A 15,327-nucleotide genomic window follows, 5' to 3' on the forward strand; every position below is an offset into this window, starting at 1 on the left:
TAGAGATTCAGTGATAAACTAGTCAGAGTAGCTCAGCTAAATGTTTTTGTAGGTCTAAATTGATTTTATGCACCTGTATAGTATGATTTGCTTTTGAAATGAAGAAATTCCTTGAGGATCAGAAAACCAAACCAAACTAAACAGTACTAGTACCCTTTCTTTCCTTTATTGTCCAGATAGAGAAATGGCCAGTTTCAAATGTAATCCACAAAACACTAGTAAAATTATCTTTATTTGTGATGAGATCCACAGGGAGCCAGGGAACAGGTTCCAACTCTGATGTTCAGAGCATGGAGTCACCTCCAGCCTCTGAGAGACAAGACACTGCACTGTCCACTCTCTGAAGCTTTGCATGGTTTCTGGAAGGAAGTTCCAAGCAGAAAGCTTCACACTGCAGTCATCTAGCTGGGGAATTACAATGCTTTGCGTTGGTGGGATGGGAACCAAGAGGAATGGTTGAGGTCTGTATCACAGAATGGCCGAGGTTTGAAGGGACCACTGAAGATCATCTGGTCCAACCCCCCTGCCAAGCAGGATCACCTAGAGCACATTGTGCAGGATGGCATCCAGGTGGGTTTTGAATATCTCCAGAGAAGGAGACTCCACAACCCCTCTGGGCAACCTGTTCCAGTGCTCTGTCACCCTCACAGTAAGGAAATGCCCTCTAATATTCCGCTGGAACTTCCTGTGCTTCATAGAATCATAGAATATCCCGAGTTGGAAGGGACCCACAAGGATAATGGAGTCCAACAAAGTTTGTGCCTGTTGCTTCTCATCCTGTTGCTGGGCACAACTGACAAGAGACTGGCTCCATTCTCTTGACATCCTCCCCTCAGATATTTATATACATTGATGAGGTCTCTCCTCAGTCTTCTCTTTTCCAGCCTAAACAGACCCAGTTCTCCCAGCCTGTCCTCATACAACAGGTGCTTCAGTCCTCTGATCATCTTTGTAGCCCTCCTCTGGGCTCACTCCAGTAGTTCCATGTCCCTCTTGTGTTGGGGAGCCCAGAACTGGGCACAATACTCAAATACTCAAAATGTGGCCTCACCAGGGCTTAAGAGAGGTAGAGGATCACTTCCCTTGACCTGCCGGCAACACTCTTCCAAACGTACCCCAGGATCCCGTTGGCCTTCTTGGCCACAAGGGCACATTGCTGTTTCATGGTCAGCCTGCTGTCTACCAGGACTCCCAGGTCCCTCTCTGCAGAGCTGCTCTGCAGCAGGTCGGCCCCCAGCCTGTACTGGTGCTTGGGGTTATTACTCGCTAGGTGCAGGACCCTGCACTTGCCTTTGTTGAACTTCATGAGGTTCATCTCAGCCCAAGCCTCCAGCCTGTCAAGGTCCCTCTGAATGGCAGCACATCCCCCTGGCATATCAGCCACTCCTCCCAGCTTTGTGTCATCAACAAACTTGCTGAGGGTGCACTCAGTTCCATCATCCAGGTCATTGATGAATACGTTGAACAACACTGGACCTGGTACCAACCCCTGGGGGACACTGGCCTCTAACTAGACTCTGCACCACGAAGCACAACCCTCTGAGCTCTGCCATCCATCCAGTTACGAATCCACTTCACTGCCCACTCACCTAGGCCGCACTTCCTGAGCTTGTCTATGAGAATATTATGAGAGACAGTGTCAAAAGCCTTGCTGAAGTCAAGGTAGACCACATCCACTGCTGTCTCCTCATCCACCCAGCTAGTCATCTCACCATAGAAGGCTATCTGTAGGCTAAACATAGGTGATATGAAAAAGAAAGAAGTTATCTTTTAAGACCACTTCTTAGGTGTCCATTACTATGCTATCCTTTGTAAGTGCTGAAGCTCACACATTCATTCATGTTTAAAATAGATGCCTCTGAAAGTACGGAAATAAATGTGTCCTCACTACCACTTCAATCATCCAATTACTTGGCTAAAATTAGGTTCTGATTCAAAAGACTAAAACTGATGCTGCAGGTTTCCATAGTTACTGCCTTTTAAAAATTGTGCTCAGTTATAAAGTGGGGTTTCTCTTTTACCTACTAGCACCGGGCTTTGGCAGCTGTGCTGGGCTCTTTCTTCCTTCTGCATCAACAGGGATATGGACTGATAAAGTCAGTTTATCTGCAGAAGGTTTTCACAGCTGTAAAGACTGGTATGTGGTCAACAGTTCTGTGGAAGGGGACCAAATTCAGCGGAATTTGCTTTCATTTGTGTTCATTCTGTAAGGTGGACACAATTAAAAACAAGCTATTTCTGACCAGGAGATCCAGTGCCAAGAGAACATCTAATCCTGCCTTCAGCTAACCTGAAGATCCCTGACCTGAAATTTTCCTTCCTTGGGGAAGCAATCACAGCCAGCCATAGAGGTAGAGGCTAAGGCAGAACATGGCTGTGGTGGCTGTAGTTCCATACTGTTTATCCTGTGATCGCCGCATAGAAGCAGAGTGGCCTCCAGTGGCAGGAAGTGACCATATGACCACTGTATCTGTGTTCTAGGCAGCAAACAGAAGGGGTGGTTGTCTGCAGATCTCAGTTACATACTGCAGCACCAGCCAGCAAATGTGTCCTCCTTTTCACCTTCACAGTGGGATTTAGGATGCTCTGTGGGCCTGTTGTATACAGAATAGGCAGTGCAAAGATTTGTTCCTGTTGTTTGGAGCTTTGTCATCTGAAATGTCTTTTGTTCTCTTTGCAATATTTCATTTTTCTAAACAGAGCCAACACCCCCCCTACTGCACCAGTCATCTGAAAACAGTCAGGATGCCACCTCTATCCTGGTCATATCCAGAGTGAGGTTTGAGCCACAATTCAGACATCACAGTTTTTATAGATTTGTCTCAAAGTCCAAATTTTTGGGATGTGTCACCTAGCAGTCCTAAAATCAGCCCTCAGCAGAGGCCTGGGCAGCTGTTTGCTGCTCTAATATGTTCAGTTCAGTGCATTTGAGGAGGCTACATAGCATCAGGTTTGACCTGAAGGTGACAAAAAGCCATGAATCCCCATAGACAGAGGATTTTGTGTGGGGTCCACGTTTTTGTAGGCCACCTGGAACTCCATCCATAGGACTCACAATTTTTTCCTCTTTGTGTTCACCTGAGGTGACTCTTTCTGTAGTGGAAGCTCAGTCCTCCTTTACTGAACTCCACCTATACAATTTTCTGGTTCTCCATTGATCTATAATGTGGAATGGAAGGTGGAAGGTCTTATATCTTCCTGTAGTAACACAGAATAAAGCTGAGCTTGCCTTGCTGCCTTTCCTGCCTCCACCTGTACGAATTATTTCCTGTCTGAGTTTCTCTTAGAGCAGAGACAGTTGTGCTGGACTCATTTGCAATACACTATGCAGGCCCATTGTGTCAATTCAATAAGCACATGGTCACAGCAGGAAATGAAAACTACTTCAAAAGAAATTAGAGCTGATATGGGTAAACAGGAGCCTATACACAAAATTTAAGCTTTCCATGAGCATTGCATTTCCTTTTCCAGATTTCTGGGTTGTTTTGTTTCAGATCCATGAACTGGTTTTATATTTGCTAGTAGTGAAGGATGTATTTGCCCTTAATAGCTGCTAGGAAGCTGGTTTACTGTCAGACCAATAACCAGAATTATAAACAATTCACAAGGTAAATTGTAACAGCTCTTAAGTATGATTGTGATCACACTGGAGTCACTGCTGTATATAAGTGATAAACGAATGGGTGATCAAAATAGAGATACTAATATTGGTTTTACTCTTCAAGCTGAAGTCTGTATCATTTTCTTCTCAACAAGCATGTTAGAATACAATGCTGGCTTTCCAACACAACAAATGTAGCAAAATAACTTCTTACCTGGAAGACAGTGGCAACTTCAGATATTTTGGATTTTAAATTGATGAACCCATGGTACTGAGAGCTCCACTGAGGTCTCTGGGAACCGCTTTTGCAGAGGGAGATACAAGGAGCAGCCCCCAGCACCCCCCTGGCTTCCCCTGGAAGAGCTCCAGGGGCAGTGGCTGAAGGAAGAGGAGGGAGGGAGCCGGGGGAGTCGAGAGGGCAGAGAGGCCAGTCAGGGGATAGGGGCTGGGCTGGCCCTGGCTGCTGCCCCCACCACCTCAGCACTCCCTTCCCAGGTATGCAGGGGCATGGCAGCCCCCCAGCCCTGAGCGCACTGTTCCTGCACTACTCACTCCCCTTTTAGCTTAATGCATTAAAACAAGGGCAGGATGGCTGGTGCTCTGTCTGCCCACATATATTTACAGTGCTTTTATAAGGTGAAAATAAACGTTTTTATTATATTTTTTTTGATCTGTTTTCAACTAAGAACTTAAAAAATTTCAGAAAGCTAACTGTATCCTGGGCTGTATCAGAAAAAGTGTAGCTAGCAGGCTGAGGGAGGTGATTCTCCTCATCTACTGCACTTTCGTGAGACCCCACCTGGAGCGCTGCATTCAGCTCTGGGGCCCCCAGCACAAGGACATGGACCTATCAGAGTGAATCCAGAGGAGGGCCATGAAGATGATCAGAGGGCTGGAGCACCTCTTCTATGAAAAAAGGTTGAGAATAGAGAAAGCTAAATAATCCCAGCTTTCTCAGAAGCCTCTGGGAAGACCTTATAGTGGCCTTCCAACATTTAAAGGGGGCCAACAGGAAAGCTGGGGAGGGACTCTTTATCAGGGATTGTAGTGACAGGACAAGGAGTAGCAGTTTTAAACTAAAAGGGGGTAGATTTAGATTGGATTAGGAAGAAATTCTTCACTATGAAGGCACTGGAACAGGTTGCTAAGAGAAGCTGTGGATGCCCCATCCCTGGAAGTGCTCAAGGCCAGGCTGGATGGGGCTTTGGGCAGCCTGGGCTGATGGGAGGTGTTCCTACCCATGGCAGGTGGGACAGACCTAGATGATCTTTAAGCCTTTCTAACCCAATCCATTCTATGGTTTTGTGAAAAATGATCACTATGGGCCACAGATGTGGTGAAATGCTCAAATAAAAATCCATCTACTGTAGATTGCAGGCATCGTCTTACCCTAAAAATCTTTGCAGTGCATCACAAACATTCATATGCTGCAGCTCCCAGAGTCCAGCATCTGATCAGACTGGCAGGATGACATGGAGAAGCCTGGGCTTGTGTACATGCTGGCGCAGTAATGCAGCAGACAAAAGTGTAGTCCTCATTTTGGTGAGGAAAGCTTTAAATTGGGTCCTGAGCAAGGACCAACAGCTAGCTGCTTTCCCAAACAGTTTCTATCTGTGGAAGCAAGACAGCATAGCTACAGCAGTAGAAGGATATTACCTAAGAAGGCGGATGTTTTCATAGGAGGAAAAGTCTCTTCTTGTGGTAAGAGAGTGAGAGGAGCTTGAGGCTGCTCTGTGTGTTGTGCTCTTGGCCACAGCAGGCTGTGTAGTCAGCAGATCAATGTTTGCTTTCACATATCTCGTAATATGCAGGCAGAGCTATTTGCTATCTGAGACAATTGTTTTAACACGAAGTGATATAAGATTACTTTCTTATAATGAGGTAGGTAATTTTACTTAAAATAAGTGTCGCCATGGACAGTAACATGAGACTGAGCTGGAAGTCACCCCACGACTACCCCCTGCTTTGCAGCTGGATGTTGGAGCAGTGGGGGGTTACGGATCTCCCACAGCATATGGGCTATAATTACCCTGTTTAATGTTACTGACTTTAAAGTCAAGCAGTGGACTAAAGCTACAGGCTCCTCAGTGGGGAAAAGATTACCTTTTGTTCATTCCTCCCGTCTACGAGTCATTAGTGCAGAACAGGTCAAACAGATGGGAGGGCAGAAAGCGAGAATTATTTATTTGCTTTTCCTTTAAGATTCCAAATTAGCATTGTCTTTAGAGATGGACAGGATTGTTTGTCGAACTGATAGTTAAAACAGTTCAACTTTGTTCTGGCTGAATCATTTCCACTCCTTTTAGTTCAATATATATAATTTTATCATGCTGCTGATGGATTTTTGCTTGCTTTTTGTTGTTGTTACTGGTTGTTTGTTTGTTTCAAAAAAAAATATTAAATGGGCTTTTTAATCCCAAAAAGGCTTAGGGAGGATCACTGAAGTCAAAATGTCTGCAGAGATCCTCCAAATGACACGGGGCGGGTTTTTCAGTGCACACTGTTTGCATTTGATGTGCTGCTTCAGAATCAGTGCAGAATGTCAGGCTCTTTGTAAGAGTGAATATTCATTAAGCCTGCCAGAGGCAGAAAATGCAGTCAGTACAGCATCAGCGGAGGAGGCAGGGAAGGGAGAAATCAGGTTAATGACTAGCTTTCTCTGCAGTTTGCTTCCTGCTTATTGCCTGATCTCCATTTTAAATAAATTCATTTAATTAATGCGTATTGCTACTTTGACCTGGGGACAGAAGGGTCTGTGATTAATGATGGGCTATTCCTCTATTCCTAGTCTCACAGCAGCTTTAGTTGGCATGTTCTGGTAACTAGGAAGGAAAAAAAATTCTAAAAGGTTTCCTTTGAATTTAATAGTAATTGATGATTTGATTGAAAGCGTTTATCTAATGATCTTCTATGTCCATGAGCCACCAAAATTTTTAAGACAGGGACAAAGCAGTGAACAGAAAGCAAGCTGCTGTCTTGGCTGAGGATGTCACACAGTCAAAAATGTCTCTGCCGAGAGACAGAGCGGCACAGAAATGCTTTTCTCTCCTCCCCCTTGATCAGGGCACATCTGTTCTAACACAAGTTGGCCTTCTTCTGACAACGGTTCTTTAAGAAAGAAGCAGAGGCATAGGAGGTAGAGACAATGTACATGACACTCAGGATATATGGCCAGCTCACATTATGGGAGTGAACACCACCTGTTTCTAATAAACACCAGATTGGAGCTGTGGGGCTATGCAAGGACAGGAAGAAAACACATGCACCCCCCACAAAGGAGAGAAAAATGCTAGTGAGAAACTGCAGTTTTTGTCTAGGCTTGATGGGCTATTGATTTGTGAGCTGAGAGATGCCATGTCCTGTGAACAGGCATTTTACCCCTACATTTAGAAGACATCTCAATTTCAGTCTGTTAGTACCCATCACTCAGCATTTCAACATTGTTCCACTTACATATGAGCTTGTGTGGTTTTACAAGCTGGTATACGCCAACCCTTCAATTGAGTGAATTCACAAATGCTGCCTTTGGAAAGACAGCACTGTAAATCTCAGTGACAGACCTGTACTTTGAAATTTTGCAGCAGTTTTAAGAACTAAACTGTACCTGTGCCATTGCAGTCATAACTAAAACAGTTTTCTAAGAGGTAGAAATGGTGCCACCATCACAACATGGCTGATCTTTCTAAGGTATTTCTAAACAGAAGATGCCAATGCCTGCGTAAATGAAAATCCCATGGAGGGATTAGGGCTGAGAAAGTGGTCTTATCTTGCAGATAGTTGCGCAGGATATTTTTGTGGCTGTCACTGTTAAACCACTGTTAAAGAGATTAGTTTCAAACTTTTTTTTTTTTTTTTTTAACACTCTGGCATTGTCATTAGTACAACATGCCCTGAGCCATGCTTAGCTTGCTTCCAAGCATGGAATTCATCTCATTTTGCATTAGCTACCCAGAACACAGCTGTCTAGTTTATATTGGCTGTCCAGGCTTTATTTGTAGTTAAGGAAGCAAAGGTAAGACAGCTCCAGCAGAAAGAGGAAATGAGCGAAGAAAATTCAATGCAGCTAAAAATAGGTGTTTAAGGTGAGTTGAATTGCCTTCTGAGTATGTCTGTCTCTCTTTGTAGTGAAAAGTAGATTAGCCAGTTTAGACTGGATGCCTACTGTTTTGGTGGCAAAAGTTAGGAAGTGGATCATATCTAAGAAAAAAAAAAAGAAAAAAAAGAAAAAAAAAGAAAAAAAAAAGAAAAAGAAGAAGAAGAAGAAGAAGAAGAATAAGAAGAAGAAGAAGGAGAAGGAGAAGAAGAATAAGAAGAAGAAAAGATGCCTACAGTGTCCACAGGCTCACTTTTGGGGACCCCATGCTTTGTAGTAGGTACATGGGCTCCCTGCCCAGAGCACTGGGAGAATTAGGTACCTCTGACAAACCTGCATGCTGAGACCAGGACTTCCTGGAGCACACGAACAAGATGCTCTGTGCTCAGTGGGTTGACATATCTCACCTGCAGCCTGCTTCCTTTCTGGGACCATAAAGCCTATACCATCTGCATGATGCTTTCTGTCTGTGTGTAGGAAATCAGGTGGTTTCAGAGCAAATACGACTTGTTGAACACGTGTTTATTGACTGTGATTGTATGTTTTTCAAGCCCTGTGAGAGGTGGAGGGCTAAAGTATATGACCTGTAAGTGCCTCTGGAAAAGAAAAAACTAGCTAGACACCATATTCTAATGGTTCAAGCTTTCAGCTGTGTGATTTTAGGATTTGGGTTTTTCTTTTTCTTTTCTTTTGCATCCAGAACTCTCTGTGCATTTCAGGTAACAGTTACTGGAAAGAAAAAGAAGTATTGTGAAAGACAACCTAAAAATCCTTTCCCCACAGCTGAATACATGGACTACACTGAGACTCATATTCCTCAGTCTCAGAAGTTGTAGGTTCCATTTAAAGTCCACTGAGATGCTTTTATTTTGAGAGTATGAAAAAATGGAAGGGGTGAAAAGTTCATTTTCCATTTTAGTGTGCATACACAGAGGCAAGGAATCATCAGGAGCTGCAGGTGCAGCCTAGATTTTGAGTTCTGCTACATGCACTCATTTTAAAAATAAATCATTTGGTTATTCAACATGAAGACTGCTGTATTCCTTGAGAATGAGGCAAAGAGGAGAAGGGGAAAGTCTCCAAAGTAATCCTTTGAGTTACGCTAAGAAATGGCCAGTCTTTGCACTTTTATGTAAGCCATGTGGTGAAATAAAACAACCACCTATGTCGCTTAGAAAAAGATTAATGTTTTAAATTCAATGGCTGGGGAATTTGCTTTATTTAGATATTCCACTAAATTTAATAACTTTAAAGCATTTAATAAGATCCAGAAAACATGCAAGAGAAGCACAATTAATCTGGTTAAATGCAAAATAGCATCCAAGTGGAAAGTTTTTTGTTGTTAAATTCCTGCTGATAGGAAACAGAAGAGATGCTTAAGGGAGCTTTGGAAACTAGGTGGTACACGACATTTATTCTTGATCTGAAATACCTAAACATACAGCACTCTTAGGACAGCTGAACCGTGACCTTCCAGCCTGACAATCCAGATAAAAGCACATGTTGCCAGGTAAATCAAGCAGAAGTGAAATTTCCTGAGGAGGCTGTTGAAGCCCCACTGCTAGGAAATGATGGCTATTAACTCATTACGTTCTGTCTGTCTCATTCTTTTTGTATGTGAGCTCTCCACACAGCTGTAAGGATAACTGGTTTCCTTTGGCTTAGTGAGTATTAAGGAGTATTAATATGCTTACTTTGTATGGCAACAAACATTCAAGGGCTGGGGAGAAAAAACACACAGAAATGCAGGCAAGCCCCTTAGTCTTTAGGTGAACAGAATCCTGATTGCAGGGTTGATATCATGGGTTTATTGTGTTTGGATACATTATATCAGATGGATTTGTGATAAATGTTTCTGACTTCATCTGGTGAGTGGATTTGTCTGGGCAGAACCAGATTAAAGGGTCAATATCCTGTTCTGAATTAGATTTCAGTAATGCAGGCGTGTACGTGCAGCCTGTTAGCCTGGCAAGGGTTTTCATTCAAGGAAAAAAAAAGATACTGCACTGTGAGGATATCCTCTATTCTTAAATGGTTCTTGCAGGTTACCATAATTGTATAGTAAAATGGGTAATATTAAGTAAATATTGCATAATATTAAGTCACTGTCATTGCTTCATGTTCTATCTCCAACTGAATATGGTCACATAAAAATAACATTGGCACGTGTTAAAACAAAACATGTTTTTTGGCTGTGCAGTGGTAGCAATAAGGTACATTGAGTGCTGTTGTAACCCTAAAACTTCAAAACAGTTTTTAGGCTACTCACTGTTACAGGGCTTCTCCTGACCACAGCAAGGATAGTTCAAAAATGGTTTAAAGTCACCTTCAGTGTTCTGTTTGATTGTTTGTTTGTTTGCAGTTTTGTTTTGTTTCCAGACAGAAACAGAAAAAGAGAATTGGGTCTGGGCCAATGTTGTTTGAAATGAATGCTGCATGGGCTTTTTGGGAAGGAGGAAGGTATTATTTGTCAAATAGGCCTTAATTTATTGTGTGTGATGTGAAAGCTCATGTTTTTTATATTGCTGAAGAGACAAATGAATAATAATTTGGAAATAGGCCAAGACACACGATGTTCAACTTTGTAATTTATGGTCTCAAAGAAATAAAAGCAATCTGAAAGGTACCTGACCAAAATACTCTATTAAGCAGAAATGAAAGCTGGTTCATATTAATGTGTTTAGTAAGTAAGGGCTTGTTAGGACATTTCCATTATCAAAAAGAAACATTAAAATAAAAACAAACCTGAAGCTGAAAGTTAAGGTCATAGGAAATTTTCAGAAAAGCTACAATTGATAAAATAGAGGGACTTTCACATTAATAATAACTTCAAAAAAGATATTTTAGACTAGGGAGATTAGGTTAAGGTCACTAAAATACTTCTGCATTTCCTGGGAAGAACATAAACTCAAAGTCAAATCTTCATCATCAAATGCAGTCTTAGAGAAGAAAGAATTGTAGAAGCTCTTCTGAATCTTGATTAAACATCAGATTGCAAAAGCAATCATATCACCTCTTTTAAAAAGATTGCCTATGACAAACCTATTACACAGACAGTCTCAGAGACAGTGCTGATGTATCAAGTATACAAATTCCTTTGGCTCCTTAACATGGACATACTGCATAAGTATGAAAAAAAATGAGAAGAATCATGCTTTTCAGAACTGTATTTCTCTGCCAGGCAGGAGAAAAAATTGTAAAGCAGTAAAATGTGTCCTTTAGCTTTTGAATCAGGAAAGCCTTATGTCTACACACAACATACACTTTATTTCATAACATAGAAAATTCTATGAACACCATTACAGAAGATGAAGAATCTTGAAAGAATCAGAAATACTGCTCAGGAGATCATCGGGAGATACTGCTCACTTCATGAAGTGGTTGCTAAAGGAAGTGCAACATTGTTCATTCCTATTACAGGGGTGCAGAACAGTCAGCAGCTGAGGTTTACTGAATAGCATCCTCTTGTCTGGCAAAACACTGGAGATCTCCACCTAGATTTTATGCTTTGTTTCCTCTTCCCCCATCTTTCACTAGTGTGAGACCTAGGATTTCTCTGTTTCTTCTTGTTTCCGTGTCCAGCCTTCTCTTCTAAGGGATGTGCAGTCTTTCTGTGATGGTTTCCCAACCCTTCCTTGCAGCAATGCTGATCCCACTCCCTTCTTCCCCACTGGATATCTTCACCTGTTCAGCTGGACAGCTCTTATGCAGAGCATGATATCGAGACTTAATCAGATCCATGGGATTGGCATTGTTTGTGTGGTATTGCAAGAATTTATGTGTGGCTTGTAGCGTTACAAATGTGACAGGTCAATACTGCATTTTTAGGGTGTAGATAAGAACATTTTCATCAGATTGGAGGGCTTTAGGATCAATGCACAAGCATTGAGCTTTCACCTGATCAGAATTCCTGTTACTTAAGTACTTAATATATTAAAGTGAATATTTTGGTACAATTCAAATTTTGGAGTTATGTAAATTACAAATAATTTTCAGAGTTTAAGAAGAAAGAAAACAAGCAGGTTTTAAGACTATCAAAGAGCCTGATTTGTGTTGCATCTCTTCGTGCTATATGCTCAATATATGTCTTTGCCAGAGAAACACACATAAAAATGTCTATCTTACTGGGTCAATCATGGCAAAATCATGGAGGCAAAATTAAAAATTTGCTTCATAGTGCAAGCCTAAAGCTGGGGACAGAACTTCACTTTATATTTGCCTGTATGAAATAGTGATCTCTTATTTCAAGCACTTCAAATTCAAAAGAAAAACTGAGAACAGTTATACTTCAAGGCACAACATGGGATCCAGAGCAATATGTGGGGAGAATCTGTGCATGCTAGCACTGAGCAGCCTGGACATGAACCAGACAGTAACACCCAGATGAGCAGCCAAGCCACCAAGAGTCAGCATAGACCCAGGCTAAAGCCATAGCTTTCAAACGTGAAGCTGATACTCACTGAGTGTTTGTACGTACTGATGTTTTAAGCTTTTCTTGCTGTTTCTTGACTCTTTCAGAACCTGAGGCAGGAGAGGTGTCCCCACCCGTGGGAGCTGGTGTGAACAGCAACAGCTGGACCTTTAAGTTTGGACCGGGCAATCCCAAACAAGGTGGTCCTGGTGAGTTGCCAGACAAATTCATTATCCCAGGATCTCCTGCAATCATCTCCATCCGGCAGGAGCCACCAAACAGCCAAATTGACAAAAGTGACTTCATAACCTTTGGCAAGAAGGAAGAGACCAAGAAAAAGAAGAAAAAGAAGAAGGGAAACAAGACTCAGGAGAAAAAGGAAAAGGGCAACAGCACTACTGAGAACAGTGATCAGTGAGAGGTTTATACTGAAAGAACCCACTTAGCCCGTTTTTGTAATAATGGCAGATTTCTCCTATGTAGCAACTCCCAATTTCTTCCTACTGTTAACAAATTTCCTGTATGTACAGACTTCAGAAAATCAGCAGGAAATTCACAGTGTCTGTCTAAATTTCTTAACAGGTTTTGTGTTAAAAAGCTTTATTAAGTCTGGTGTTAACTCTTTTTCTCCACTCTGGCTTGTTTTCAGAATCTAAAAAGCAGACACAAGTTTCCTTTCTCCTACGCCGAAAAGGAGAATCTTCACAGTACAGCCAGTGAGAGGTTGGAATCTCTGCACTGTGGTTCCTGTGCTCCTGTCTTGATGACACTTACAGGACAGGTTTAAAAGTTTTAATATGGTGCACCCTCTATCTGATTGGAAATCTTTGTGTGCAGATGTCAGCTAGGTGATATGAGACCAGGTTACAAGATGCAAGAAGAGCTGGTAAATATGCAACAAATGAAAAACCTAATGAACATACATGTTCAAAGATGTTCAGGCTGGGGAGGAAATGTCTGAAAGGTGACCAGACTTTTCAAACCTTGGGAAGTCACTGTGTGGGAATACTGAGCCCTATACATGACGTATTTTACACACTCCTGAAAATAAAACCTCACATTTACAGCTCTTTAAGATGCCATAAATTTTATGTCTTTACCAAGCAAGCCATTGGGAAAATTGTCCCTTAAAGCCCTGCATTACCCTGGCAAGGCTAGCCCTGCGAGTATAAGAAGGGCTGGGCTGACATCCCAGGAATGTAATTGACTGTGATGCTCTGTGTCCCTGTTGCTACTCTAACATTATTTTGCACATTATGTCTCTGAAAAGGTCAGAGTTTTTCCATGACACTTATGCAAAAGAGAGGAAAAAAGAAATGTTAACTATACTATTTGTTATTTGAGATATTTATTTATAAAGAAATATAGCTGTAAATGTTAAAGAAATATGATGCCCTTTAACCCAAACAGAAGTCAGTCTAGAGCCATTATAAATTATGATTGCTGCTATTAAAGTGCTTTAGAAAAATTGCCTGAAACATCTGTATTATATCGGCCACTTGCCAATAACAGCTTTATTCTGTCGGGTCACTTGGGGGCTGCCTCTTGCATGTATTAATAAATACAGTAATATATTATTTTTTTTTGCATTAATCTGCACTTTGAATACACCTTTGCAAAGAAACTGTCCTAATATGAAGAAGGAGAAGAAAACTCCTCACACAAATGGATTTATATAACCTGCTAGTTCTGTGCAGTACCTTGGTGTTACCTCCCACACAACCTTTTCTGATTTTAATTTTACTTTTTCTATGAGATTATGAATTTCTGACCCTACTAACACTCATTATGTAAAATTCAAGTACTGTATGTATGCTGTATGCTCTTATAAGAATCCTGAAATATTTATTCTGTGCTTGTGTATGTGAATGTCAATGCAACTATTATTAGAGTGGACTTTAAGCTTTATTGTTGAATGTAAATTCATTATTTCTTTTTTTGTACACTTGTGAAAAAGTGAAGTAGTGTTAATTTTTTAAGCCACTGTTGATTATCAGTTGGTTATTTTTGTGTGTGTATGAAACACAAGTAAAATATCTTTCTTAAATCAATCCATGCATGCATTTTGGGATTTATTGGTAATAACCTGTGAAGCTAAAGCTCTGTGAATTACAAAACCTAAGGATAGGATGGAGTACTGAATGTGATTGAAGATGTTGATCTAAAACTAACACATGTATTTTTAAAAAGAATATAGCAGATGAGGGAATTCCAAAGAAGTTTTCTACATCATTGTACATTCACAGAATAAAGCTCAAGTGTCATATTAATTGGAACCATGTAAAAACTATATAGCTTTAAAATTTCAAACAGTCCTTTTAATCTAGGATCAAAGAGAATAACTGGATTCCTTGAGACATGTCCTGGATGTTTTAAGTTTCCAAACTGCTGACAGTTCAGAACAGGTCAATTCCTATTCATTTAAATCTGCTGCAAGTCTTAAAACGTCACGGATGGTAAAGCTCTAATAAAAGAATTAATACCTCAAAATGTGAACCACCAATGGCCTCATGTGGTCTACTTAGTTTTCTGTTGCTACCACTCTTGTTTTAATGGCAATAAAAGAGATGCTGCTTGAGAAAGGGAATCCTTCAGTTTTAAAGGCTAGCTGAGAGGGAAAAGCTTAAGATTTGGGGAGGGAGCTGTTCTTTAATTTGGCCTTGCAAAGGATATGCAACTATGCTATGCATGTAAATTTAGACTTACGGTGGTGTTTTTGTTTTTTAGTGTGTGTATATGCTTTGTTTTTTTTTCATTTGGTGATTAATCAAACAGTTCCCAAAATGTTTTTAAACTGGAGTTACAGTGATAACTTCAAAACACAGAAGGATACTATTGTGCTTAAGTGTAGGTCATAAAGCAGTTGTCCTCAACTCCTCTGGCAAAAATCCACCACAAAGATTTAACTCTTACAGGAATCTATTGCATTTGATTATTTTTAGATTTTAATTGAATATATTTCCTTTGAGTACTTGTATTTTCCTCTATACAGGCCAATCTGATTCACTCATTTTTCATCCTTGGTCTTACCAAACTGGTTTCCAACACTTTCTTCTTCTTTCAGAAGAAATCTGGAGCTGCAGTATGTCTCTAACTTGCCTGTTCTAACACAAAAGTATATTCACCAATGCTGGCTTCATTGCAGGTGATTGGAATGGGCTGCCCAGGGAAGTGGTTGAGTCACCATCCCTGGAGGTCTTTAGAAGATGTTTAGATTTACAG

General features: G+C 41.0%; 1 protein-coding gene across 1 annotated transcript in view; it reads left to right on the forward strand.

The window, feature by feature from the left end:
* The window catches only part of LOC121078015 (protocadherin alpha-2-like), a 92,096-nt gene extending 77,493 nt beyond the window's left edge, over positions 1-14,603 (forward strand). The window contains 1 exon segment of the mRNA XM_040573708.1: positions 12,213-14,603. Coding sequence (XP_040429642.1) covers positions 12,213-12,523 — 311 coding nt within the window. The 3' untranslated portion in view covers positions 12,524-14,603.
* Positions 14,604-15,327: the final 724 nt, after the last annotated feature.

The sequence above is a fragment of the Cygnus olor genome, chromosome 14 (genome assembly GCF_009769625.2).
Source record: "Cygnus olor isolate bCygOlo1 chromosome 14, bCygOlo1.pri.v2, whole genome shotgun sequence".
Classification (NCBI taxonomy): domain Eukaryota; kingdom Metazoa; phylum Chordata; class Aves; order Anseriformes; family Anatidae; genus Cygnus; species Cygnus olor.